Source organism: Taudactylus pleione, unplaced genomic scaffold, assembly GCF_031769625.1.
Source record: "Taudactylus pleione unplaced genomic scaffold, aTauple2 ptg000154l, whole genome shotgun sequence".
NCBI classification, from domain to species: domain Eukaryota; kingdom Metazoa; phylum Chordata; class Amphibia; order Anura; family Myobatrachidae; genus Taudactylus; species Taudactylus pleione.
Genome location: NW_028284556.1, coordinates 17,112,501 through 17,138,496, shown reverse-complemented (window position 1 = coordinate 17,138,496; position 25,996 = coordinate 17,112,501). Strand labels below are relative to the sequence as shown.

Below are 25,996 nucleotides of genomic sequence, written 5' to 3'. Positions count from 1 at the left end.
GGGCCTTGCGGTTGAAAACCTCAACCGCAGGCTCCGGCTCGCAGTTTCGATGGTCGCTATGGTCACGACCATCGCGGCCATCAAACTGCACGCTCGTATAGGCTGTGGGTGGCGACCCACAGCTATACCAGCGTCCAGGAGGACACTCCATTTTTATGGCGGGCGGCCCTCATTCAGAGCGTGCGCTCTGCTCAGAGCGTATGGCTCTGAATGAGGGCCTTTGTTAGTTCTCCGAGCTCTCTAGTCGGCCCCTTTTGAACCATTTCAGGTGGTGGACTTGCATTGGCTCACATGGACACTGAGTTTCTACTAGCCATTGCGTCAGCCTGCTGAGTGTCGGATTTGAGCATCCACTGGTGTCGCTCCCCTTTTCTTGTGTTCCATTCCAACAGGGGTGTACTGAGGACTCGCTTGGACTACCTTCCCTAAGTGGTATCCCGCTTCCATTTTCTTCAGGAAATAGTAGTTCCTGCATTCCAGACTACAGATTCCTCTCAGCCAGAAGCTTCGTTGGCTGTGATGAGGGTTCTCTTTGTATTATATGATGTCCATAAGCAGTGACTGGCCACTAAGCAGGCCTTGCTTCACACCTTCTACATTCCTACTCCTGCCGTGGTGATGGTTCATTCCACCCAGTGAGTGGGGACTTCGTGGGCAGCCCATTGTGGGGCTTCTGCCAAACAGCTCTGTAAGGCTGCCACATGGTGATCTGCTCATACCTTTGTCAGGCTTTATGCTTGTTATACTTTTGTGAAGAAAAGGAGACTTATGTATTGCCTGTTAAGTCTCTTTCTTTGACTCCATAGAGGGCACAGGGCACTCACCCTGACACACCTGTCTGCCAGGGGGTGTTTCCTTGCTGACAGATACAGCTGTACTTTCAATGGTGTGGATGGTTCTGAATGTATACTGGCCTTCCTCCTCCTTTTCCTCTGCCTCGCTCCTGCCATGGGCTTGCAAACTAAACTGAGGTCCCAGTGGCTGGGGGTGGGGTATAGAGAGGATCCTGGGCTTGTGGGTACCTTTCAAAAACCATTTGGTGCCCAGTCTCTCCTCTCCAGGCTATACCCATTGTCATCCTTGTGCCCCCTATGTCCAAGAAAGAGACTTAACAGGTAAGACATAAGTTTCCTTTTTGCACATTTGGATACCTGATCCCCCAGGGAATTCTGCCTTGTGATGACCAGGCTGGAATTGTCATCACATTATGATAGGGACACTACACAATGCAACTCTCCTGGTTATAGTGTTTCCAGCCCAGTCTGGCCAACCTGGTGTTGGGTGCCACTTTTACTGGTGGACCAATGCTTGTTTTACCTTGCTTTAGTGGAGATCATCTCAGGCTATAGCTACATATTATTTTGGGGGCATTCTTTATTTAATTCTTAAAACATAATTTAAAAAACACATTGCTAAGTAGAGGTTGATGACTGCTGTATCTTTACTTTGGCCTTAGCAAGATGCTTACAAAGAATTTTGAATTGCATTCAAAATACATTCAAACAAATATAACCATGGTAGACTTCAATTGTATGCTAAGGTTAAAACCGTGAAATTGCCTGTATATTTAAGTGAGGCCCATAATGTCATTTACAGACTATTGTATTTATGTATTGTATTTTGACTGATCCTATATATGTAGTTATATCTTTATCTTTGTTACTGCAAAGTTTTGTAGCATACAATAGCCTGGCATTTAATTTTATTGTACTATATTTTATTTACAGTATTTCAATTTAAATTTACATATTATTGACTATATTGGTGCATGACTTTTCTGTTGAAACATCACAAGCTGCATAACTATATATAATTACAATACTGCAGAAATCCCAATTGCTCAGTAGCTACAGTGTCTGAAATGATCACTGCTGGCTAGTGCTGTAATTTGTTTTGGGTAATTTGTTTTGTGGCAGCACATCTTTGGCTAAGTTTATTCTTTTTTTACATCAGCGTTTTACCAACTGTAACATAGTGTGGACTTTATACTTGTTTTTTACCTTGAAGGCTGCATTATTTCTACAGTAATTTGTTTTACAATATTAGATAATGGAGATCTTGTGGGCACCCTTTGAGGCCTGCATCAGTAATGAGGGATACCAGTGATATCATGCAAATAGTAAGACTTCTCATTGTTCTGCTCAGCTTTACAACATTCTATGCCGTTGATTTAAAAACTCTCTACACTCAAGGGTGCGCCAAGTTCCAGATAATTTATAAGCTGTATGCAACAAGTTGCTACAAACAAATATACTTTATGCGTTTTAAAAAAAAAAATCTCCATGCAGCCAGCATGTGTAGCAGTGTAAAAGCTTTCGAGAAATGTTTTATGGACACCACGCTGATGGAAACAATCGTTTAGACAGACAGTAAGAAAAGAAAACATTTTCAAGGTCAGCGTATAAAAGATAGCATGTACTGTATGGTATAGTACACAGACACTGGCTCATCTTTGTTACATACAAAATTATAGTCAGGGTCAGACTAGCAACATACATTGTTTTCCTTTAGACATTGCATTAAACAAGATAAGTCATGCTCAAGAAGAACTTTTTCCCTGAGTACATAAAATGAGTGTTATACATTTATTAGTGACAAAGGGGATGAATTATTAAACTCGATAGCAAGTAAATATTACAAGGAAAAGAACAAAGCTAAAATAATCCAGTTGTGACATACCAGTGTTTTCAACTATTGTCAATTAAACACAGCAGTGTCTGGTACCTTGCCAACAACGTATTGTAAATGAACCTCAATACAGAATGACTTTAGGTTAGAAAGAGAAAGAATCAGTTAGGCAGAGGGAGGATGTATTTTCATTTTCTGGCGTGTTCAGCTCTCAATTGTACCCTCCTCCTCTCTAGAGCTTGCTGAATACCTGTGCAGTGCTGAGCTACAGCATGATTTCTGATCAGACTAACATCAGGTTGTGTTCTGTCGTCAGGTGTCCATTCATGTGCTGACTCTCCTGCCTTGGCAAATAGACGGTCAACAGCCATGCCACCTTCTCACTGCCAATAGTTATGACCATGCCCCTCCACAGCAAAACCCCAGGAATAACCTTGTTGCATCAGATTCAAGCCTCAGAATTGGAGACGATAAGCAGACCACCACTGAAGTTACCGCTTGAGAGACCCCTCGGTGAAATGTATGTGGATAGCAACAGGACAGGGATTTTTAACTACCCGGAGGGCACGTCTTATGACTTTGCTGCTGCCACTGCACCAGTCTACAGCACTGCCAGCCTCAGCTATGCAGGCGGTTCAGAAACATTTGGATCCAGCAGCCTGGCTGGACTTCATTCCTTGAACAATGTGCCACCAAGTCCAGTAGTTTTTCTACAAACAGCACCGCAGATCTCCCCCTTTCTTCACCACCATGGCCAGCAGGTACCATACTATCTGGAGAGCGAGCAAGGCTCATTTGGCGTAAGAGAAGCTGCACCTCCTACATTTTACAGGTAATTTTAACTATATGTTGCGAAAATCAACTTCTATCCCATTTATAATTTCCTAAACTAAAACTTCACAGTACACACCAATATATTTTAAGATGTCCGTCCTTTCTGTCTGTAATGGGGGCTCATTTCCATTTTATTATCAGTGATTTGGTTTTCGAATGAAAATAAAAATAAGGCTGCATTGATAAGAACAACTAATTAACTTGTATGTTCTCCCTTTTTCTTTTCATTAGCCATATTTAGAGTACAAGAAACTGTGGTATAAAAAGTATTCGTACAGAAGTATTGTGACGTCTACAAAAAAACATGCTGTTTTGTTTTATTAAATTACACTTTTTACAACTGAATCATGAAATTACTGTGAACTGAATGCTTGACACATTTACTTATTGTACAATGAAAAGAAACATTTTAACTGCATATATCTTGTAACACTAGAGGGTAACTGGTATTCTCAGACTCATCTGTACTCATCTGGGTTTTTTTATACGATTGCACAGTATATACTGTAACACTTAATGACATTCTATCTTGTATTGAAATATTTCAAAATATCAAATCCAAGAATATATATATATTTTGTATTAAAATACCTGGAGATACATAACTTACGATTACTTTCAGGATGTTGTAGAGACTTTGCAGCATACTGCTGCAGAGATACTTCAGGAGATAAAAAACAATTGATTTCTCTAACTTTGATTTGTTTTATTAAAGAATGCTCATTTATGTCTGTATCTCTCACCAATTGTGGAGCTGGAGATTTTTCAGAGCTCTAGTGTAGGACTAATTTGCATGATAATTACATTATTAGCAAGAATGGGGCAAAAAAGTGCGCTTAGTAATGGCCAGCAGGAGTATGATGTGATTTATTTTTATTCCTACTGTACAAATATATAATTTGAAAGTTTTTGTTTTTACTTTTGCCTCTAACTATTATTCTTCCAATCATAACCAGCTGGTGCCATTTTTGTTTTTAGCAATGTTGAAAATACTCATAAAGAATTATTTTTACAATGAAAATATGAACAATTAAAACACTAAAATAAACTGTATCTATTCGCCAAGGGGATATTATTTTAGTATTATTTTATTATTGACAGCCTTTGGTTAACTTTAAAATCAAGGTCATTTTCTTCATGTTCTACAGTGTAAAATATTTCACATTTTTTATGCATTCATTACTTGTTTTATGAACAGTACAATAGGTTGATTTAGGAATGTACGTAGCTTCCTGTCAAATTCTGTAATAATGAAACTGTCTAATGCACATCATGTGTAAACCTACCAGATGGCACCAGGTCACAGTGACAAAGTAAGCTTTGATTTTCATGCTGGCATTAACCCCTTTTACTGTGCAGTGGATTTTGCTGTGATCAATACTGTTGTTATTATTATTAGGAAAAAGGAGAAATTACATGGTCAAAATAAATATTATTAATGCATGTAATCGCTAGTCACATGATAGGCATGTCATGTTTGGCTAGGATACTCACGTGTTTAACAAATGATTTGTTCACAATGGAATGCATTAGTATGTGTAAATGCAAGCATCTGGGTATGCTAAACATGGATGCCAGATGCTTGAAGGGTAACTTTCTTGGAGTTTTTTGCGGGATAGGTTCATTTTGGCATATATAACACCTATCCTCACGCGATATGCTAAACATGGATGTCACATGTTTGAAGGGTAATTTTCTTCTAGTTTTTGGGAGATGGGTTCTTTTTTGCATATATAACCCCTATCCTATCTGTAGCCAATTTCTATATACACTTTGTAGTTATGGTTACATATTTGTAAATACATAACTACAGGAACATAGTGCTGCATTGGATACAGCTAATTTTAGACTGAACCCATTTTAGTTACTGTATGTAAAACCTTCTTTTATTTATATTAGTTCCTCAATGACAATTTGGTGTAAAGACAACAACTTGCTACATATGTGTGCTGTCTTGTCAGGGGAATAGTACAATAAATAATATTACTTTTAACAGTCATGAATATGTTTTATTGACAATTACGACTTTTCCTGGAAAAGGATACATCTGTCCATAACTCTGATAACTGGTGTACTGTTTTCCAGTAAACACTCCAGCCACAATATATTTTTAATTTGATTCAGGTGCTTTGCAAAAAAACACACATTTTAGTTATACACTATGTATAGTACAGTTTCTTCCCTGGGTTGATGGTCAGAAAAAAAGGAAGCAACAAAAAAGGAGAGGAAAAGTTAGTAGGGGGAAAAAAATGAGCATTCATTAATGAGCTAAAATTCGTGGAAGGAAAAGATGATGAGAAAATAAGATTTTTCATCTATATACCTATAACACATGTGGTCTGCTGACCAATAACATTAATATAGATAGCTTGTTCTCTTTTTCAATTAATGTGTAAATTACTCATCTTCCTGGGTTGTCTGAAGCCCCCTATAGTAAATAATCTGTGACTGCTGTCATAGTAAACAATAGGGAGCAGCCTGTGATTGGTTTGCATCAGCCTCAGACTGATCACTAGAGGGAGCTTCAGGCCGCCAATAGTGGTTTGAAAATGCATCCGGACAACAGAGAAATTGTGACGTGACCTCGGGTTTGTTACTATAAAAATAGAACCAATCCAAGGTTTACCGGACAGATGATAACCCTAACTTTATTAAATAGCATATAGCAATTACCATTCCTGAAACAGCTGCCATCTTTAAGATGGTGGTTATAATGAGGCCTCTGTCTTCCACTGCCTGAGTTTGAAATGAGAAGCGCAAATACATTTTGGCTATTCTGCTGAAGCATGATGATGTTGCGTTTCTGGTGAATTGGCCTGTTGGGGGGCAGATGACTCACTAAGGGGCAGATGTACTAAGCTCTGGAAAGTGATAAATTGCAGAGTGATAAACTGTCAACCAATCAGCTCCTAACTGTCATTTTTCAAACATAGCATGTAACATGACAGTTAGGAGCTGAGTGGATGGTAGTTTATTACTTTACAATTTTACACTTTCCAGAGCTTAGTACATCTCCCCCTAAGGCAGCCTATGAAGATAGCAGCTGCTTCTGGATGGGCAAATATTGTACACACTATGCTAGGGAGTGTATATTGCAAACATTGGTCATAGGTACAGTAGGATAGTGGTTATATTTGCAAAATATGCCTTTGGGATCTGTTGTGCAAATGTAACCCCAAAACACCTCCCCTGCTTACAAAAATGTTTTCATCTTTAAGTAGTGTTGGTATAATGGGATGCGGTTACGATGCCGACGGACAGGAAGCCCGACATCGGTATACCGATGCCAACATCCCAAAGGTAAGTTTACTAGCCTTAGCCCGGGGATGGGGGAGTTAGGATTAGGGACCTCCCGGGTGGGTTAGGGTTAGGTTAGGGATAGGCTGCGGGGAGATGGGGTTAGGGTTTGGTACCACCAGGGGAGGTTAGGGATAGGAACCAAAATGGGAGGGTTAGGTTTAGGGTGCAGGAAGGAGGGATTATAGTTAGGCACCATCGGGGGGAGGTTAGGGTTAGGCACCACCGGGTGGAGGTTAGGGTTAAGCACCACCAAAGTAAGGTTAGGGTTAGGGGGGAAGAGGGTTAGGGTACTTACAGGCCCCTCTCGGGATTCCGGCGTCGGTATTTGAACCGCCGGTATCTCATGCTCATTCCACCATTATATCCCTTTAATCAGGGACAGCTATGATTTACAGAGGTTCTGTGTCCCTGATTAAAGAGATATTATGGCAAACCTACCTTTAAGGATTCCACGTATCAATAATTTTACTACAAAATTTTGTATCAGTTTGACATAGTAATATATAGTATGCTGAGTTGTACGCTGGGTACACACTGGAACGATGTCCGCCATTGCCCGACGACCACCATATCATCCGGAACACGTAGTGTAGTGTGTACCCAGCATTTGCTTCACAAGAAGTAACAATGATTGTGTTATTTTCTTTTGTATTGTTATGATACTTTTATTTAATTCACTTATAGAAATGTAATATTGCAACAGCTCCTATTTTTGATTTGTATCTATTAATTTTCATGTTATTTTAAAATAATAGCAAACTGTAAAATAAAAGTACAGGTGAATCATTATAAAATAAAGTCTTACTATTATAAAACTATTTATAACTCTATAACGCTATTATCAACCCAACTGACTGACATACTTGACACCTATAAATGTAATATTCAAAAGCATTACTCAACCAATAACATCTCTACTAGAGCACAATTAGAAACATAGAATTTGACAGCAGATAAGTACCACTTAGCCCATCTAGTCTACCCCTTTTCATGTATCCTTTTAGCAACTTCAACCCTATTTGCTCCTTAGGTCTCTCTTAAGGATATTCTTATGCCTATTCTAAGCATGTTTAAATTGTTCCACCATATAGAAACATAGAATTTGACGGCAGATAAGTTACAATAACCTGAGCCCTGCCAAAAAGAACAACCCCATAGGTATTTTCTGAAATCATTGCAATATTTGCATATGAATTTGTAAATGCAATTTAGTGCTTTATAATATTAAAGAAGCCAGTTTTTTACTTTTAGGCTCACCTTTATGTTTTGGAAAGCTATAGTTTTACATGTCACTTTTGAAGAACCAAAGCTACTCTTGTAAATTGTGTTTGACGTTCTTATACTGTATCTCAATACAAATTCCACTGAAAGACTCCGTCTTTCTTTACCCTGTCCATTGAAAGTTCTCCCACCCATTCATTACCTTTTTCACCTTTTGGAGTACATACCCTTCTTGCTGCATGTTGTTGTAATCTGTAGTACCCTAGGATCACAATAACAAATCCTTGAATATTTATTTGTCTAATTCCCTTATTTGTAATTCTGTGACCCCTGCAATCATCTTGGGTTATTTCAACACTCAACTACATTCTTCTACCTCCTAACAATTCTCTGTAACATCCTCTCTCAGCCTCTTCTGTTGGACCTGCTTCTTTCATCATGGCCTATGGCTTGATCTTGTGTAGCCCCTGCTTTGTTCAGTTTATGATTTCCTCAACACTTTAGACCATCATCTGCAATCAAGCCTCCTAGAGTTGTAGAAATCTCAGAAGTCATTTTCAAAAGCTTCTACCTCTCAGAAATACAATAATTCTCTTTCCACTTTCTACAGTCTTCTTTTTTGGTCAAACCCTTGCTGTAGCTTTTGAGGTTTAGAGTACTTTATTCTCAGTGTTGATCATAACCACAGCTGTTGCACACAAGGGAAACACACTGCCTTCAAAAACTGTGACACACAGTAGAAAATAAACCCTGTCGGGATGCCGGCATCGTGATTCTGACCACTGGGATCCTGGGCGCCAGCATCCTGTACCTAACCTGTGGTAGAGAGTGTGCAAAAGAAGAGGGTACAGTCTTCATTTACTTTAGCTCAAATAAAGAATAGAATGCTAGAAATTATTTGAAAGTAGTTGGGCAGCTGTTGCCTTGGGAGTGATGGTGGCCATATGTGTTGGTGTGAGAGGGATAAATGATCAGCATTATGAGATGTGTTGGTGTGAGAGGGATAAATGATCAGCATTATGAGATGTGTTGGTATGAGAGGGATAAATGATCAGCATTACGAGATGTGTTGGTGTGAGAGGGATAAATGATCAGCATTATGATATGTGTTGGTGTGAGAGGGATAAATGATCAGCATTATGAGATGTGTTGGTTTGAGAGGGATAAATGATCAGCATTATGAGTTGTGTTGGTATGAGAGGGGTAAATGATCAGCATTATGAGATGTGTTGGTGTGAGAGGGATAAATGATCAGCATTATGAGATGTGTTGGTGTGAGAGGGATAAATGATCAGCATTATGAGATGTGTTGGTGTGAGAGGGATAAATGATCAGCATTATGAGATGTGTTGGTGTGAGAGGGATAAATGATCAGCATTACGAGATCTGTTGGTATGAGAGGGATAAATGATCAGCATTATGAGATGTGTTGGTGTGAGAGAGATAAATGATCAGCATTATGAGGTGTTGGTGTGAGATAGATAAATAATCAGCATTATGAGATGTGTTGGTATAAGAGGGATAAATGATCAGCATTATGAGATGTGTTGGTGTGAGAGGGAAAAATGATCAACATTATGAGAATTTTTCTAATTATTTTCTACTATGTGTCAAAGTTTTTGAAGGGGTTGGCTACGGCATGCCAGCACTCAGGATCCCAGCAGTCAAAATCCCGACGCCGGCATCCAACAGAGTTAGGATACTGACCCTACACCTAAACCTCCTTGTAGCCTGAACCTAACCTCCCCCTCAGCCTTACCCTAACCCTTCCACTAGTGCCTAATCCTGACACTCCCCCTAGTGCCTAACCCTCCACCTAACCCCAATGCTTTCCGTCGGGATACTGGCGCCAGGATTCTGACTGGTGTCAGGATACCGGCACCGGCATTCTGAGCGCTGGCATCTGGACAGCCAGACATATCAACTAAATCCCCTCTACCACATGTAAACTCAACCCTAACTCCTCAAAATGTAGTGGTTTGCTACGTCTTGTGCACAATCAACATTAACTAGCATCTGTGATCTCTCATTCCCCACTGGTATATTCAATAATTATTTAATTGAGAGATTGTAGTATGCTCCTATCCAGAAAACCAAAAAAAATGTACCCAAATCTTTCAGATTAGTGTCCTGCCATTAAAAGCTCCTTAAATGATTGCATACACTAGCCAGAAATGATTCCTTTCCTTACAGAAGCCACTGAATCATTTTTGGTCAGACTCTTGTTCTCGGCACTTGATACAGCCTGCACTAGGGTGGTCCACGATTTGATCACTTAAATCTAACTTCTGTTTAGTGCTTTTGTGCTTTTTTGCTATAAAACAAGGTACCAGTACCTTACAGTGCTTGTACAGTACTCTTCTAAAATTACAAGTTGATACAAGATTTAGCATCTTCCACACTCTGGACAAGTCTTCAGTCATTTATTTTATTCATTTCTGAATTGTCACCGATTTCTTCCTGTTTCTGGAGCTAGTTATAAGAATTAAAAATTATACAAAAACAAATGTGTTGATACAGCATATCATTGAGTATCATTACAAAAAAGTACTGCGTCTAATTCTTCTTGACCTCTCTTTGAGACATTTGACATTCACTACATATTTGTCATACAATGCTTTTTTTTCTAGGTCTACAGGACACTGTACTATTGCATCCTACTTATTGAACACCTATGCACTGTTCATTACTCTGGTTCCACCTTCTTTCCACTTCCTGCATCCAGGGCCGGCAACAGAAATCATGAGGCCCGGTACACCCAGTTTTTTTAGGGGCCCCCCATTCCCAGGTCCCTGGCAGGTGCAGGCCAGTTGCAGGAGAGTATTCCTTTCCTATATATGGTTTCTCTCCAACAGAGAACCTCTGAAGGAATTGTTCCTACCAGGGCAGATGGTAACTTCAGTCAGAATTCAAGTTAGCAATCACATGGTCCGGAATATGCCTGTTTGCGTAGAAATATAAGCAATGTCATTATCATATAGCAGTGTCTCTCCAGCCCCCGCAGTGTCCCTCAGTGTCCCTCCAGACCCCACAATTTATTTTCAGCCCCAGCACCCAGTGTCTCTCCAGCCCCTACAGTGTCTCTCCAGACCTTCACAATGTCTCTCCAGCCCCGTCTTCTATGATTTCTGGCTGCCCACCACGGCTCCTCTGCTCTTTTTTAACTGTGCGGCTCTGCGTGACATCATGACATCATGCTAACTGTGCCTCGATAAACTAAAAAAACTTTATTGCACCGGCCACCGTCCATACAGTAAAGCTACAGTGGCTTCCTGGACGGATCCCATTGCCTGCGCCCTGCTGATCACTGCAAGAATGCAGACAATGGTTAAATCTAAGTTACTCTGTGGGGCTCTGAGGCCTCCTAGAACCTCGGGACAGGTACAATTGTGCAGTGCCTGCCTGTATCAGTTGTAGAACACATGCTCTCCTCTTCCTTATGTATACCACTTTACTGGGAAAACAAATAGAGGACCTCATTCAGAGTCTCTCGCAAGCACTGTGTGCTCGCAAGCGGCCCGATTGTTTGCGAACGCGCATGCTTCGTTCTGTGTGTGCACGAACTACTCTGTGCGAGTGTAGCCTGCTCGCTCGCCCAGCAAAGACAGCCCAGTGAAATGAGTGACAGGATAGGCCGTTTGTGGGTGGTAACAGGGGCAGGACACTAATAACGGGGCAGTAGAGGTGCGAACGCAGGCGTGCCTGCGTATTTAAACACCGTTTTTAAGGCATGCATAATTAACAGGCAGCGTCATAGTACACGTCACATGCTTGTTTTTTACACTGAAGCCCTCGCAGTGCTTGCGGCAGGGTAAGGCAACCACAAGCGCTGTGATCGCTAACGATGGTGCTCGATGTACCAATGTTTTAATATACTTCCTGGAGATGACGTGTGCAAGTGGGCATCTCAACATAGGCTAATGGGTGTCAGCATACACAGAGCAATCGCTCGCACAGCCAAAGTGGGTGTGCTTATGCCTTGGCGAGCGATCACTTCCCATGGCGTCACTTTGAAAAATTTGCATACACTGGATGCGAGCGAGCGGCTGCTTGCGAGAGACTCTGAATGAGGTCCAGAGTCTGTTGAGTTTTAGCATTACATCAATATGGACAATACAAATGTATCTATCCCTTAAGATCTTTCACCCTGTTTTGGCCCATACCACTAAATATATCTCTGCCATTTCATCTTGTATGCTCACTTGCCACCTCAAAGTCAATGTTTAAAAAACTGGGCTATTTTGTTTCCATCAACTAACAGGAGCTACCTTCCTGATATTTCCAACTGTGGATAACATGACAATAAACCCTCCCTCTAAAACTCTCTGCTTAGGTGTTTGTCTCATTGAGCCTGATTCATGTTTGTAAGCAAATGCAATCGCAGTTGAGATCTCTCATGGATCGCAGCTGCAAAATTATGCTAATATGCTAACTCCCCCTGCCATCCAGTGCATCTCACATCCGCCGCACATGCACATAACCGGGAACATCGAACGTACGTCTGGCGGGCACCAGCCTGCTGAGTAATTCTAACCTGTCGCAGACACAGTGAGTCTCCAGAAACGCAGAGGGCTCTCCTGCTATGAGCACGAATGCAGTGGCTAATTTATACATTCCCAAAAAACAATGTTTAAATGGTCCTGACACGTCTGCGTTTCTCTGGCCAACCTCCATTACCTCCCTCAAACGCTGACTACCAGTCACTATCTTTACGAATTAATCCTCTGTGCAAACTTAATTGCAGTACAATCACTGCCCATACGCAGGCGGCTTATACGCATGCACAATGGCTAATAATCACTCAATCTGCGTAAGCCTCGGAATTGGCGTACCAACATGAATCAGGCACATTGACTTTGTTCCTCATATCCAATCAGTACTTTTGCATGTATTTAACCTTCAGTGACCAGGTGGCAAAAAATGAATATGGCGAACTATGTGGGGTATCTCATACCCCAAGCTATTCACCATAAGTATACTAAGTTAGTACATCAGTAATTCCGACTGTCATAACATCGATTGTTGTCCCTTAAGGTATAAAAATAAATCAAAATAATAAAAAAAAGAATGAACTCCTTAAACTTTTAAAACAAGAAAACAAAAATAAAACTATTTCTTACGACCTAAACTTATAGGTCTTCCAGTAACAATTTTTTTGAAAAAGAACCTTGGAATACATTTGAATTACAATCGGAACACGCTTGAATCACAAATTAATCTCATGAACATTTAGAAATAATTAAAATAATGCCCACATGCACTTTATGCACGTGGGCATTATTTTGCCACACAAAACCGCCATCACGCAAACTGGAAATGTCGCAACTCCAGGTACTGTACACGAGGTGGCAAATTGCACAGAATATTTTTTTAAAAGTTATAGGAGATTAAGAGGGGTATTTAATATGAAATGTTAACTTCACTGTCGAAGTTAACATTTCATATCGGAGTTTTTACCTGTGTTAAAGTATCGGGCGCGCTCCCGCTTATACCCGTATTCAATATAAAATTAATGAAAACGGAAAACTCCGAAGTTGGATTTGCGTAAAGTTACAAATTTTTCCTTAAAAAAATTGTAAGACCCCCTAAAGTAGTAAAAACATGGGGGAACACTATGGGTACCCCCGTTTTAGCCTTTAATTGAAAGTCGGGGATTTAAATAGCCGCAGCAGGTGTTTTTTTCCGACATTGAAGAAGTGATGCAGAAGAGCACTTAGGTTATTTTTTTCATTTTTTTAAGTGGTCCCATCAAATTTGGGGTACATGAAAATGGGTACTAGCATATTTTGATGTCCCTAAAGTAAGTTTTTAAAAATTCTGCATTTGTGCACCTGCCACTATAATTCTATTCTAGAAAACATCTGCCGCATACATGCAGAATAGCCCTGAACCTATTTCCCTATTGTTAGACAATTTTTCCCAATTTTTTTTTTTTCACCCCAATTTATAAATTTATTTTTTGGGGTGTCCTTATTTTTTTTAAAAACTTTTTTTGACACAGTTCATTTTTAAATGTCATTCCCAGGGTTGCAGGCTATTTTTTTTTAAGCATGCACCCCTAAACCCCAATTCTGCACTTTTTTTCGACACCTATTCAATGGTGAAAAGTTATCCCCGTTTTTTATCAAAGACTTCAAAAGTGCGATAAGTCTTTGAAATTGAATATGGTGTAAAAGTCAAACCTGCGATAATGACGTCAAAAGTGCGATATTAACGCAAAAACGATGTTATCGCTCCCATATTGAATACCCCTGTAAATCTTGCTGGGGTATGTCACACCCCACCTAGTTCACCAAAGGTTAAAAAAAATTGCAGAATTCACAGAGACATTGCAAAAACTTCAAACCATCCACTTATAATGTCTTGCATTGAGAATTACAGTAGATATCTTGCTGTACTTTCTCTTTGCCTTACCTTATCACCCCTACAATCCATTTTTAAAATTGCAGTTAGATTCATTTTTCATCAAACATTCGTCTACTACTACTCCAATTTATCTGTCCCTATATTGATATCATCTGTGTCTATCACTCTGGTACGGTTTGGAATTTAAAATAGTCCCGGAAAATATACTCTGATAGTGCCGCCATAAAATCAGATATGGGAGTGACCTGAACACAAGTGGTATAGAATAGAATTTTTTTAAACAATGTTAAGTGGCCCATACATTAATTGCCCGATTTCCTGATCTGATTCCCCAATCCCTGATCTCTGATTTGCTGATGATCGGCAAAATTCAACATGTTGGAAATATTCGATTTACCGATTTTGATGGGGCGGAATCAGCAAATTGAGAATTTCCAACATGATGGATTTTGGCTATTTTTTTTCTTTCTTACAAAATAATCTGCAAAATGCAGAATCTGGACAATTGATTGTTGGTGTATGGGCCCAATTAGACTTTGCTCCAACCGATTCCCTTTCAGATACACTGGGATCACTTGGTGCACCACTGTTAGGTGCATGTGGCCCCCCTTAAAGCAGAGCAGCATGAAGAGGGACATACCTCATGACTTCTTAGACAGATACTGGAATGTTGGGGCCTATTTGGAAAAGTTATAGATAATATTCACCTCTTGGAAAGTTAGGCATCTAATAAACACTCTAAGACACCTACTGTAACTAGCAGAACATTAACTGGGCTGGCTACACCCAGAGGAGGAAGACATGCTCAGACTTCACATTATAATGACCAAAAGCCAACAACAAATACGTCCTTATTTAAAAAAAAAAAAAAAAGATTTCAGTATGTCAGTAGGATTTATATAGCTGCACATTTAAGTTGGTTTTGTTTAGTCCTAATACTATAGGAGGTGTCAATAGTACATATTCTGAGTTGCCTATATGGTCAAAAATAAACAAATATGCAGTTTCCCTAAACTTTGTCGTCTAATGAGTCAGACATTTTACATACAGCTGTATATGTCTATCCAACATAGTAATTACCTCACTGTTTGTGTTCATTACAGGGGCTCCATTCTTACTCAGCATTCAGCAAACGTTACACAGACCCCGCAGAAACTGCTGCCTTGCTCTGATGATTCCTCCCATGAGGCTGCTGCTGATCACCTCCACGTATCAGAGAAGCATGTAATGAACTCCACCAATCCGAGCTCAGCACTTGCCTCTCTGACCTTTTGTGTTACACTAGTGCCCTCTTGTCTGAGTGCCCTCCCCCTCCCATTCCGGCACCTATGGGTGTCTACAATGATGGGCAGCCTGAGTTGAGGGGCATGGAGACAAGAGAGGCAAAGAGAAGGAGTGGGAAGGAAGGATCAGACCAGAAGCTGGTTCCATGGGAGGGCTAACCACCCCTAGCCTTCAAACACTAATTTATTCACTGAACATTCACCTCTTTATGAAACTTTAAAAAATACCCTAACCACCTTTTCAACCTCCATATGCTGTACCCTAACAACTTTTTTAATCTCCATACGCTATATCCTAAATAAAACACAATACCTTATGGAGGTTAATAAGTTGGTAAGGGAATTTGATAAAGTGGGGTGCACACACTGGGTTAAAGGCCGAGTGGAGGGGGAAGGGACAAGAGAGGCAAAGAGATTACAATGCATACTCAAACAACCTATTGACCACAAAACCAATATTGCTACAGTATGTGACTGACTCATACAACCCTATTAAGCAACTTTTTTCATTGATTTCTAGATGACCAATATGTACTTTGTGGCACTTAACCTGTGAATGTTAACTTGTGATTGTAAGCTTACAAGCAGTGCCCTCTTACCTCTTTGTTTATTAATAACTAATTTTGCTCTACTACTGTGTTTTTCCAATTGCAATATGCTGAAAATTATATTAGTGCTAGATAAATACATGTTAATTTATTAGTTAAGTAAATGCATGATAAATTGCATTATGCAGTGGACTTAAAATAACTATTCCTTTTTTTTTTTTAAATGTAATAGATGTCATTGTTTCCTAGTGAACTGGCTGCTTTCTAGAGAATGGTAGACCAGTCCATGCAGTAGGTGTGGCAGACTTGTGTAGGAGGTGTAAGATACACTTTAAACAGTATACAAACATATTTTATGTAATATACAATTTGTATTACAGCTTAATGATTTTCTGTTTATCCTGTTATACATCTTTATGTCCATTAACCAAAATTTGTATTAAGTGTAAAATGATCTTCAATAACTGAACTGATGCTGCCCTAAGCATTTTTATTTATTTATTTATTTATTTAGTTAATATCAGTTACTTACAGTATATAGCGCCAGCATAAGCCATTGCACTTTGCAATTGGAATTTACAATAAGCATTGTGATATATACTCTAATATAGTTATTATGTCCCCCTCGAACACACACAACTTATTTTTCTCCAATTTTGTTTACCTGCAAAACTAAGCAGTTGCTAAAGATGAGGAAGTGAATATCGGCATTGCATCCATCCCTGAATCAGGCCCTGTACTGTATATCTAATCTATGCAGACACATGAAATAAAAAACACCACGTATTGGCATTCTGAACGTTCTCTGACATTATGCTGTAAATACAGTGCTGAAAGGTGAATTTTATATATTTGTAATAAAATCATGCTCTTATGTATAACTATATTATGCCTATAATACTTGCAATAAATTAGACAGCATTCATTGTTGTAAACACCAATCAATTTCTCTCTAAGTAAGTAACATTAACTTCTTCCTTCTTATCTCAATTTGTCACCATTCCATTTTTACAACTTAAATGCTATTTTTCAGAAAGTCAGGATGCTAATTTCTTCATGAGGTGAATTCCACATTGCTTGTAATTCTATGGTTTTATTATTCCTCTGAAAGCTAATTTTTTTCTAAGAATTAATGAACTATAAAAAAAAAAATAGGTTTCTTTCAGCATTTAATCTATCATAGTTCCAGGAAAAATGGTGCATCCTCGTGTGACCTCGTTACATGAAATATATTTACCAAGTGACTAGCCTTTGTTTGACCTTGTTAGATGCTTCTTTTCTCAGTGACTTTTAGGATACAGGAAAAGAGCAAATAGAGATGATTTTATGCATTATAAAAATATCTTATTACTTAGACCTTGACATTTGCTACATTAGCAGTGACGGTTACAGTTTATCATTGCTGAAAGTTAGGTGAGTGAAACATACAGTACTGCTGCAGCAAGATGTCCTCTGCTTTTATTCTTTGCTACATATTTAGTATGGTATTCTCGCTATGCAAGGAGTGCAGATCTCCCAGGCCCAGGGAGGGACTCTCAAATTCTTCAGATTAAAGAAATTTTAAATCCTCCTTTTCCACTACATCAGCGCCCTATGTGAAACTCTTTTACTGTAAGGCATTTAAATAAAAGATAATATTTAATTTGATCTCATATTACTTTGGTGGATGCCTATCCTCTTGTTGCACTGTCCACCTCAGATCTCCCTCTCAATGACTACTAGAATGTTAATGATCTCACAAATTCCCCAGATACAGACCCTAACATTAGAATTTTTTCAGGCAACTTATTTCGAGAATTCCAAAAGCGCACAGGACTCCTACATGATATGACTTCAACAAACCAGACAGCCACAACATCTACACAATTGGGTGCCAATGTCCGTTTTCCCCTGAGTTGTGCACTCTGAAATGTTAATGGGTTACTCTAATGAAAACTCCTTCTTTAAAGACTGAAAACTCCATCTTTAAAGACTGCAGTCTTCTGATGCAACCCTGCCAAATTGAACAGTACAGTACCTTAACAAGTTCAGTGTTTAAGCCTATCATTTGCAAATTGCATTACTTAGAATTTCCATGGAACAGTTCTGTCCAGTTATAAATTCCCAAGGAAATGATAAAGAGACATCGACCACTCTGCTTTCAGGTGGGTGGTAGTTTAATAGTAAAATTGTCAAGGGGTGAAAATTTGTTTTCATCGGGGACATTGCAGCCATGAGACAAGATGAGAATTTTGGGTATTAAGTTATAGCGGTAAACAAAGCTCTCCCAGCAGGCAGTGCCAGATTAAGGGGCATGTTCATTACACTGTGCGAGTGGTCAGTATCATAGATGGCACATATAGCGCATACCTGTAACCACATACATGTGTCTCCCATATATCCAATGGTTCATGCAGTATGTAAGGAATGTGAAAAGTAGGAAATACGTCCCACATGGGGTAGAAGATGCGTTTGCATGTAGGCCGAGTACAGTAAGGATTTGTTGGAGTAATTTGCATATCGATTCAGACAGAACTAAGGTTTCTTGTTTTCCTTCATTCAAATTATTACACTAAATAAGAAAATCTAACAGCACTAGTGGTGCACTTCCAACTGTGGACCAGCCTATTCATGGCCTAATACAGAAATTCAGGCAGTGGTGTCTTGAAATGGTTGGCAATATTAATGTACAGTGTTCTCCCCAGGCTTTATTTCTCAGGCTCAGGGTGTGTTCAAAGAGCCTCACTTTTTACAGTATATGTTTAAAACAGATTTATTTCTGTATATAAGAACATATGATTTGAATCAGAGACAATATATGATAAAATCAGAGACAATATAAACAATAAAAAATATATACCATACAGTAAATGGCATATTTATGCACATCTATGGGTTAATAATAAAAATCCCACAAAGTGACAATGTGCATGTGAGTCCGTGGAGGAGGAATAATAACCCCCACATAATGTAAAAAGGACGGATCGTACCGGTCTTGGAGAAATGGAGCCACAGGTGTTAGAAAAGAATACAGAGTGTCCCAGATACACCCTGTTTTGGTCCAAAGTTTTTGTGTCCAAATCTGACCAAAAGAAAGTTGGTTTCAGTATATAGGCACTGATGGATTTCTGATGCGTTTCGAGACATCACAGTCTCTTCCTCAAGGCTTGTCAGACTGGGACTGAGCCCATCAGTCTGGATGCAAAAACCTTGGAGCCAATACAGGGTGTATCCAGGACACTCTGTATTCTTTTCTAACACCTACCACTGAGACTTCCCAACATGACATCAACACCACCCTACATGTCACTCAGACCACTGGAAAAGCTCCCTACACTTCCTCACATGACATTCAGACCTCTTCACATGTTCCCCACAAGCCACTCAGACCTACCAACACACCTCTGCACATGCCACTCACACTTCCCAGAATTCCACTCAGAGCAATGCACAACACTCTATCCACACACACCCCAAACACCTTCTCACATGCCACTAGGACCTTTCCATTCAAACCATCTCATATGCCACTGAGATATCTTTACATGCCACGCAGACCATTCCAAAGGACCCCAACACCTCCCCACATGTTACTCAGATCTTCAAAAATGTTCTCTACATCTCTCCACATGCCAGGGATCTCCCCTTGTGACACTCGCAGTATAAAGGCAAAATGGGGAAAAAATAAGTCATACGCACATCTGTATAAGCCCTGTGCCATTTGTGGTCAGCTGTTCAGAACAGGTCACAGGTATTCACTCAACCTCCCCCATGCCACTCACATCTCCAAACGTCCACACTCACCTGCAATATACTCATACCCCCACAAAATGCATTCCAAACATGTCCCCACTTACTGGCACTCCCCACATAAAAGGCTAATAAGCACCTTTCCAGACAGGCCCCACAGAGTAAGAAGGGAGAGCACAAACTGGGTGAATCACATGAACTTCCTTATGTGTGCGGAGGAGGTCACATGATGCAAAAGCAAGTGGCTCCCATTCAGACCAGTCTCTGCTTTTTTAGAAAGCAGAGAATATGTTAGAGTGGGCATATAGGTGAGGGTTGCAGCTGAAGACTGATGGACCTATTTTGAGATTTGTGTTAGACCCATCACCATCATTATTAATCTGGCCCTGTCTGCAGACTGTATCCTTCCATATATTTCCTCTCTTGTGTTACCTATAATGCTGCTGTCAATCATAATGCTCCTCAGAGCACACAGTTATTGGTCTGTGTGATGCAATCACTTTGGCCTTCAGAACAAAGGTATAATCTATGGGGATGTTCTGATATATTCAACAGGGTTTGAACTATTTCAATCCATGTTGGTAGTGGTAGTGTAACCACATATAGAAAACTTCTCATATATTCACTAGGGGATATTACTGATATAATCAATAGGCACTGTCAGCTATAAATATTATGAAACTTGTTGTTATCCTATTTATAGGAAGAGTACAATTCTGTAGTCTGATGATCAAGTACGTAATCTGCTTTATCCCTGTTATGAACATATATGTAGACCTGTTCCACTGGTGTTCTCAAATTTCAATACACAATGAGAAAACTATAGTGGTCTCAGAAATAGCAAATGTGACCAGGTCCAGCCCATCAGAGCCTTCTCTATCAAACACAGGCCCTGTTTTGATACTTGCCTGGAAACTGATTGCCTATAAACTGGGCTTTGATTTGAGCTCAGTCTCTACCTAGATGTTAGATTACAAACACAAGACACTTCTATCACAAACTACAGTGCTGGGAAAGCAGTTGGCCTGGGTGGTCAAAGTTAGGGATTGATACTTCCCCTTTAAACATTCCATACTCACATATCAGTTGCTAATGCATATCTGGCATAATAGTCAGAAATGTGTACTTATAAATAGATGGGATCTGCCTTTGCATTGATGCTAAGAGATTCAATTCTTGAAGTCTCCATTAGTGCTTTGAGTCAAAGGGCTATACTTAAAAGTGATATGACTTATGCTCGGGGAAGTGATTTGAAGTGTTTCTACAAGTGAAGTAAAGCAGTATCTTACTTATTGACATGAAAAAAACGTGTACTATGTAGAATAAATATATTAATCTTAGCAGACAAGACAGTAAAGTTAGAATATATTTCAGCTGTATCCTTTTCAAAGTTACAAATCCATATGTGGGCTCTTGATTTTCCTTTTCTTGTGGTATATATCTGTTGTATTAAAACTCATTTGCTACTGAGTAGAAGGAGGTGAGAGACAGATCAAAAGCAACAAAACAATGGAAAGCTTCAAGTAAACTTGAACTAGTCTTTTATGACCAGGTCCAGATGGGGCTGCATTGTAAACTGGAGCAGGCATTTGTGAAATATGAATAAAAAATTGTATTATTTAATATACCATATAACGTATAGACTGGTGACAGTCCACCATGCTGCAAAAAAGATGCGGCACTCAGGTCTTAAATGCATAAGTTAGGTATTAAAAATATCACCTATATACAGTGGCACATCCAGAAAAAATTGCAGGGTGCAACATAATACAAATCTTAAAGCTTAGCTGGGTGTGGATCAATAGATCGGCCGTGTCTAGATCGACAATAAGTAGGTCGACCACGCTAGTTAGACAGGGAGTGTAGATCTACTTACCATAGATCGATAGTAACATTAGTTAGACTGTAATATAGTCGAACATGACAATAGAATGATATGTAATATATAGAATATCTAAGATAGACAGGTATATAAGGGTGACAGTACTTAGATCGACAACTAATAGACAATGTAAAGTCTGACAGTAACAATAGATCGACGTTTCCTAGATTGAAACTAAATAGGTAGACAAATAATTGATCGACATATAAAAGATCGAAACGTCCTATATCAAAACCAAATAGGTCGACAGTTAATAGATCAACATATCAAAGATCGACGAGTCCTAGATAGAAACTAAATAGGCTGACAGTTAATAGATCGACAAATAAATGATTGACATGTTACAGTTAGACAATAGAAAAAGTTACACATCCTAGACACTGCCCCGCTAATAGCACATCCCCTGCCGCTACTTTCACACATGGCACTACAGGTCCTAGCCAGCCCTTTCATCCCTGCAAGCGCTCCTGACAATGCACGCCCCAACATCCACCCTGCAGCCCTTGCACCCCCATGCTCTGCAGTGCACCCCTTCATCACCCCCCCCCCCCTCCGTGCTCCCGGCTGTTCCTGGGTGCCTGGACCTGGGGGCATCTGCAGCTGGTGTCCTAAGTTCCTTTGCCACTTCTCTGGATCCTGGAATTTTGTGAACCTTTTTGGAAAAGAGATTGTTAATAAACAAAAAGATACACAATAGGCGCTAGTGCAACTAATATTCCTCAGACTAAGTAAGAATCAATGCATTCAATACGTATAAAATTAATAATGTGGAGACTAAAAAGGGCTACAGCTATCTAAGGATGAGAAGCTGGGCCTCATCTAAAACAAAGTAACAGGAAATCAAAAATGAAGGAGCGCGGACCATAAATAGTAAACACTGCTACAATTTTGAATTTAAACCCGAGACTTGTGCTGCTAAACATTAGACCTGGCTTTTGCCTACTATTTGCGGAGGTGAGTTTGAGAACAGTTATTTAACTTAATATCTGATTGGGAGAGTATAAGTACAACATTGTAACCTCTAACTACAACTGCAGATTGTCAGTACTATATTTTAACCACTAACAACAACAGCATACAGACGTGTTTCATGTACTAATGAATGGACATAAGACTGGCTTTTTGTACTAACATTCAAGCTTTTTATATGTAATAAAGTTATACTTTCTATGGTGTGTGTGTTGTGGTTTTTAACTATTTATTTTACAGAGGGGGTACGAGTGCCGGACACCTGCTGGCACTTGTAGTTCCACAAGTGCCAAAGGGCAGGCATGCTGGCACCAGTAGTTCCACGATAAAAAACAATAGTTTCTTACCATTTACACTACTATTACCCCCGTACCCACAGCACAGGGTTGCGGAGAAGAGCCCCAAGCTTCAGACTAAGCCTGGGGTGCCCTGGAGAGGGGGGACCCCTTTACTGGGCGGTCCCCACCTCCCCTTAGATCCCCGGCTTGGGTTGATCGGCTTAAGGTGATAATGCTTTGGTTGGGGTTACCCAGTGATAGGGTCCCCTGGCTGTGGCATTACACCCTGGGCGGATTTTAGTCCGGTGCTGGTTTTAAAAATAGGGGGACCCCTACATAATTTTTTTCCCCTATATTTAAAACCAGGACAGGCTCAGCAGCCCAGTGCTGGGTCCTAATATACTGGGGTAACCCTACTAGTTTTTTACCCCATGTTTTTATTAACCAAGACTGGCTTAGCAGTCTGGGGCTGGTTAAGCTTTTTTGGGGGGGGACCCTTCATAATTTTTCTTTAAATATTAACCTTTTTTTTACAGGTACAACACAAGCAGCCTTCACATATCTCACTGATATGTGCAGGCTGCTTGTTCGGGAGAGTTTGGGAGACAGAAAACACTGCAAACTCGGGTGAGTAATCTCTATATAAACTTGCTACTCTGGGGAGATATCTTGATCTGCTTCACCATCGGCCAACTCGGTCACAGATAAACTCACTTCTTAGTAAATTTGTGAGTTTCAGAAGCATCAAATCACCCGAGTTTAGGCGATGCAAATCGAGTTGAAAAAAAAACTCAATCAGACTTGATTCTTAGTAAATTTACCCTCTAGAAGTGGAAATATTAAAATGTTTTATTTTTCTTATTATCAATCTATGTGAATTTATATATATATACTCACACGATATGCATATTGTCCCAGGCCAAGAGCGATCTTTATTTTCAGATTCAATTCGAATGATAGATTATATATTTTATTATTTGTGCTTTTATCTATAATACTTTATATTGAATATTGTGATTTAAATTGTGTTTACTATTTATGGTCAGCGCTCCTTCATTTTTATAGTTAATAAACAACTTATGCTGGCCTACACGATAAGATTTTCTGTCCAACCACCCAACTAGTTGGTTGGTTGGAATGAAAATCTGGTAACGTATGGGAGTAAATGATGATTAGCAATTTGCTCCTAAATGCCATAAATAGATGAAAATGGTCATTCAGACAAGTTTGTTAAATGTTTGCTCTAAACAATTTGTTCAAACAACAGTTTTTGTCCATTTTCCTGCGTTTGGGAGCAAATTGCTGATTGTCATTTGCTTTCATACCTTACCAGATTTTGATTCCAACCAACCAACTAGTTGGATGGTTGGACAGAAAATCTTACTATGTATGGCCAGCATTACAAAGCCAAACAATGAAACATTGTAGACTCTTCTCCCAAAAGTGCCCCGCCAGTAAATTAATAGTAGTCGCATTTAATAAATAGGGCTTTACCACACATTTCCTTCCCTCTTAGACTATAACTGGCAATTGCTTCTACCATCTTTTTCACACTGTACCCTTGTTGTCCCCAACCCCTGAAGCCTCCATTATGTTTTATATGTTTTTTTTAAATTGGTTTCATTAGTATGTGTTTTCTTTATAGATTTATGGTATCCCATGAACTCTAATATATGGTCTTGTATATTAATCATGTATTTCACTTTTTTTTTTTCACTTTAAGAGGTGCTGTAGTTAACTAGTAGTTGATTTATTGAAGTCCATGGACTTCCCCAATCTCCAACCATCTCTTCTTTCCAAGTTTCCAAAAGCCAGATTTTTATAAAATCCTCCTCCTCAAACCCACCCCCATGCCTTCTACTCTCATTCTCTTTGATCTCTGCATTTTTTTTTACTGGCTTCACTTTTCCCGGAGCTGCTATTTTTCTATTTCTGCTTAACTTCTGCTATAGCTGATACTTCTCTGTGTTCTGGCAGCTCCTGTCGGCTCCTCATTAAAGTCGACAATGTAACATCATGATGTCACTTACATGCAAAGGAGAGACAGCAGGACACCATTAGAACAGATCATTTCAACCATTTCAAATCATGACACATTAACCAAGATGCTAAAATTGTTGCAGGTTATTACATTTGGCCCCATAACTTTATTTTAACCCCTTGCCTGCACTGACATATGGAATGTGACACCACAGCCAGCTGGGCTTCAGCTGCCATTGTCACATCCCATGCATTCATGTCGTACCACTGTGTCCTCCATCTGTATGGAGGAAATTAATTCTACACATGTGCAAAATGGTATTTCTCCTCCTGCTCCAACCGAACCCCCTGCAGTGATGTCAAAGGCTGGGACCACTTACATCACTCCTGACATTGCGGCCCTAAATGCCATGCGAATGGCACTCCGGGGCTCATGCGCCTAAACCAAAAGTGCGAGGTTCCCCTTTGAGCACAAATATTCTGATCTCTTTGTCTTCAGAGATCAGCTGCAATAGGGGGGACTGATGATTAATCTCCTCTATCCCACGCTCCGCTGCACTCTGCAAAAGGTGAGGGACTGGCATATGCCACAGAGGGCGAGGGAGTGATGGGAGAGGTCATCTTTTGGCACTGGGGGGTGTAGGGGTGGGTGCTGCCCTGCGGAAAAAAAATATTTTGTCACCTGTGGGGGAATATACAGTACTAAATATATATAATTGCATACAGTATACAATTACTCATGGGGAGGTGGGCCCTAATATAGTGGGGGTCCACTGGGAGAGGGGTGAGGGCTTTGCCATTGGGATCTATTACCAGTGAGGGGTGATAATGCTGGGGATCTTTTGCCTCTGGGGGGGCTAGTTTACTGAGGGGTGGAAAGTTATTTTACAATGGGGGCCTATGGACACAGGTGAGGTGCAAACATCTCCTAGGTATATATTTTTTTAAATAAAATACTTTAATATATATTTTAAAATA

The 25,996-nt window shown here is 39.8% G+C and overlaps 1 protein-coding gene across 1 annotated transcript in view; it reads left to right on the top strand.

The window, feature by feature from the left end:
• The first annotated feature begins 3,023 nt into the window (after positions 1-3,023).
• The window catches only part of ESR1 (estrogen receptor 1), a 283,323-nt gene continuing 260,350 nt past the window's right edge, over positions 3,024-25,996 (top strand). The window contains exon 1 of the mRNA XM_088474493.1: positions 3,024-3,460. Coding sequence (XP_088330619.1) covers positions 3,024-3,460 — 437 coding nt within the window. The remainder of the gene's footprint in view (positions 3,461-25,996) is intronic.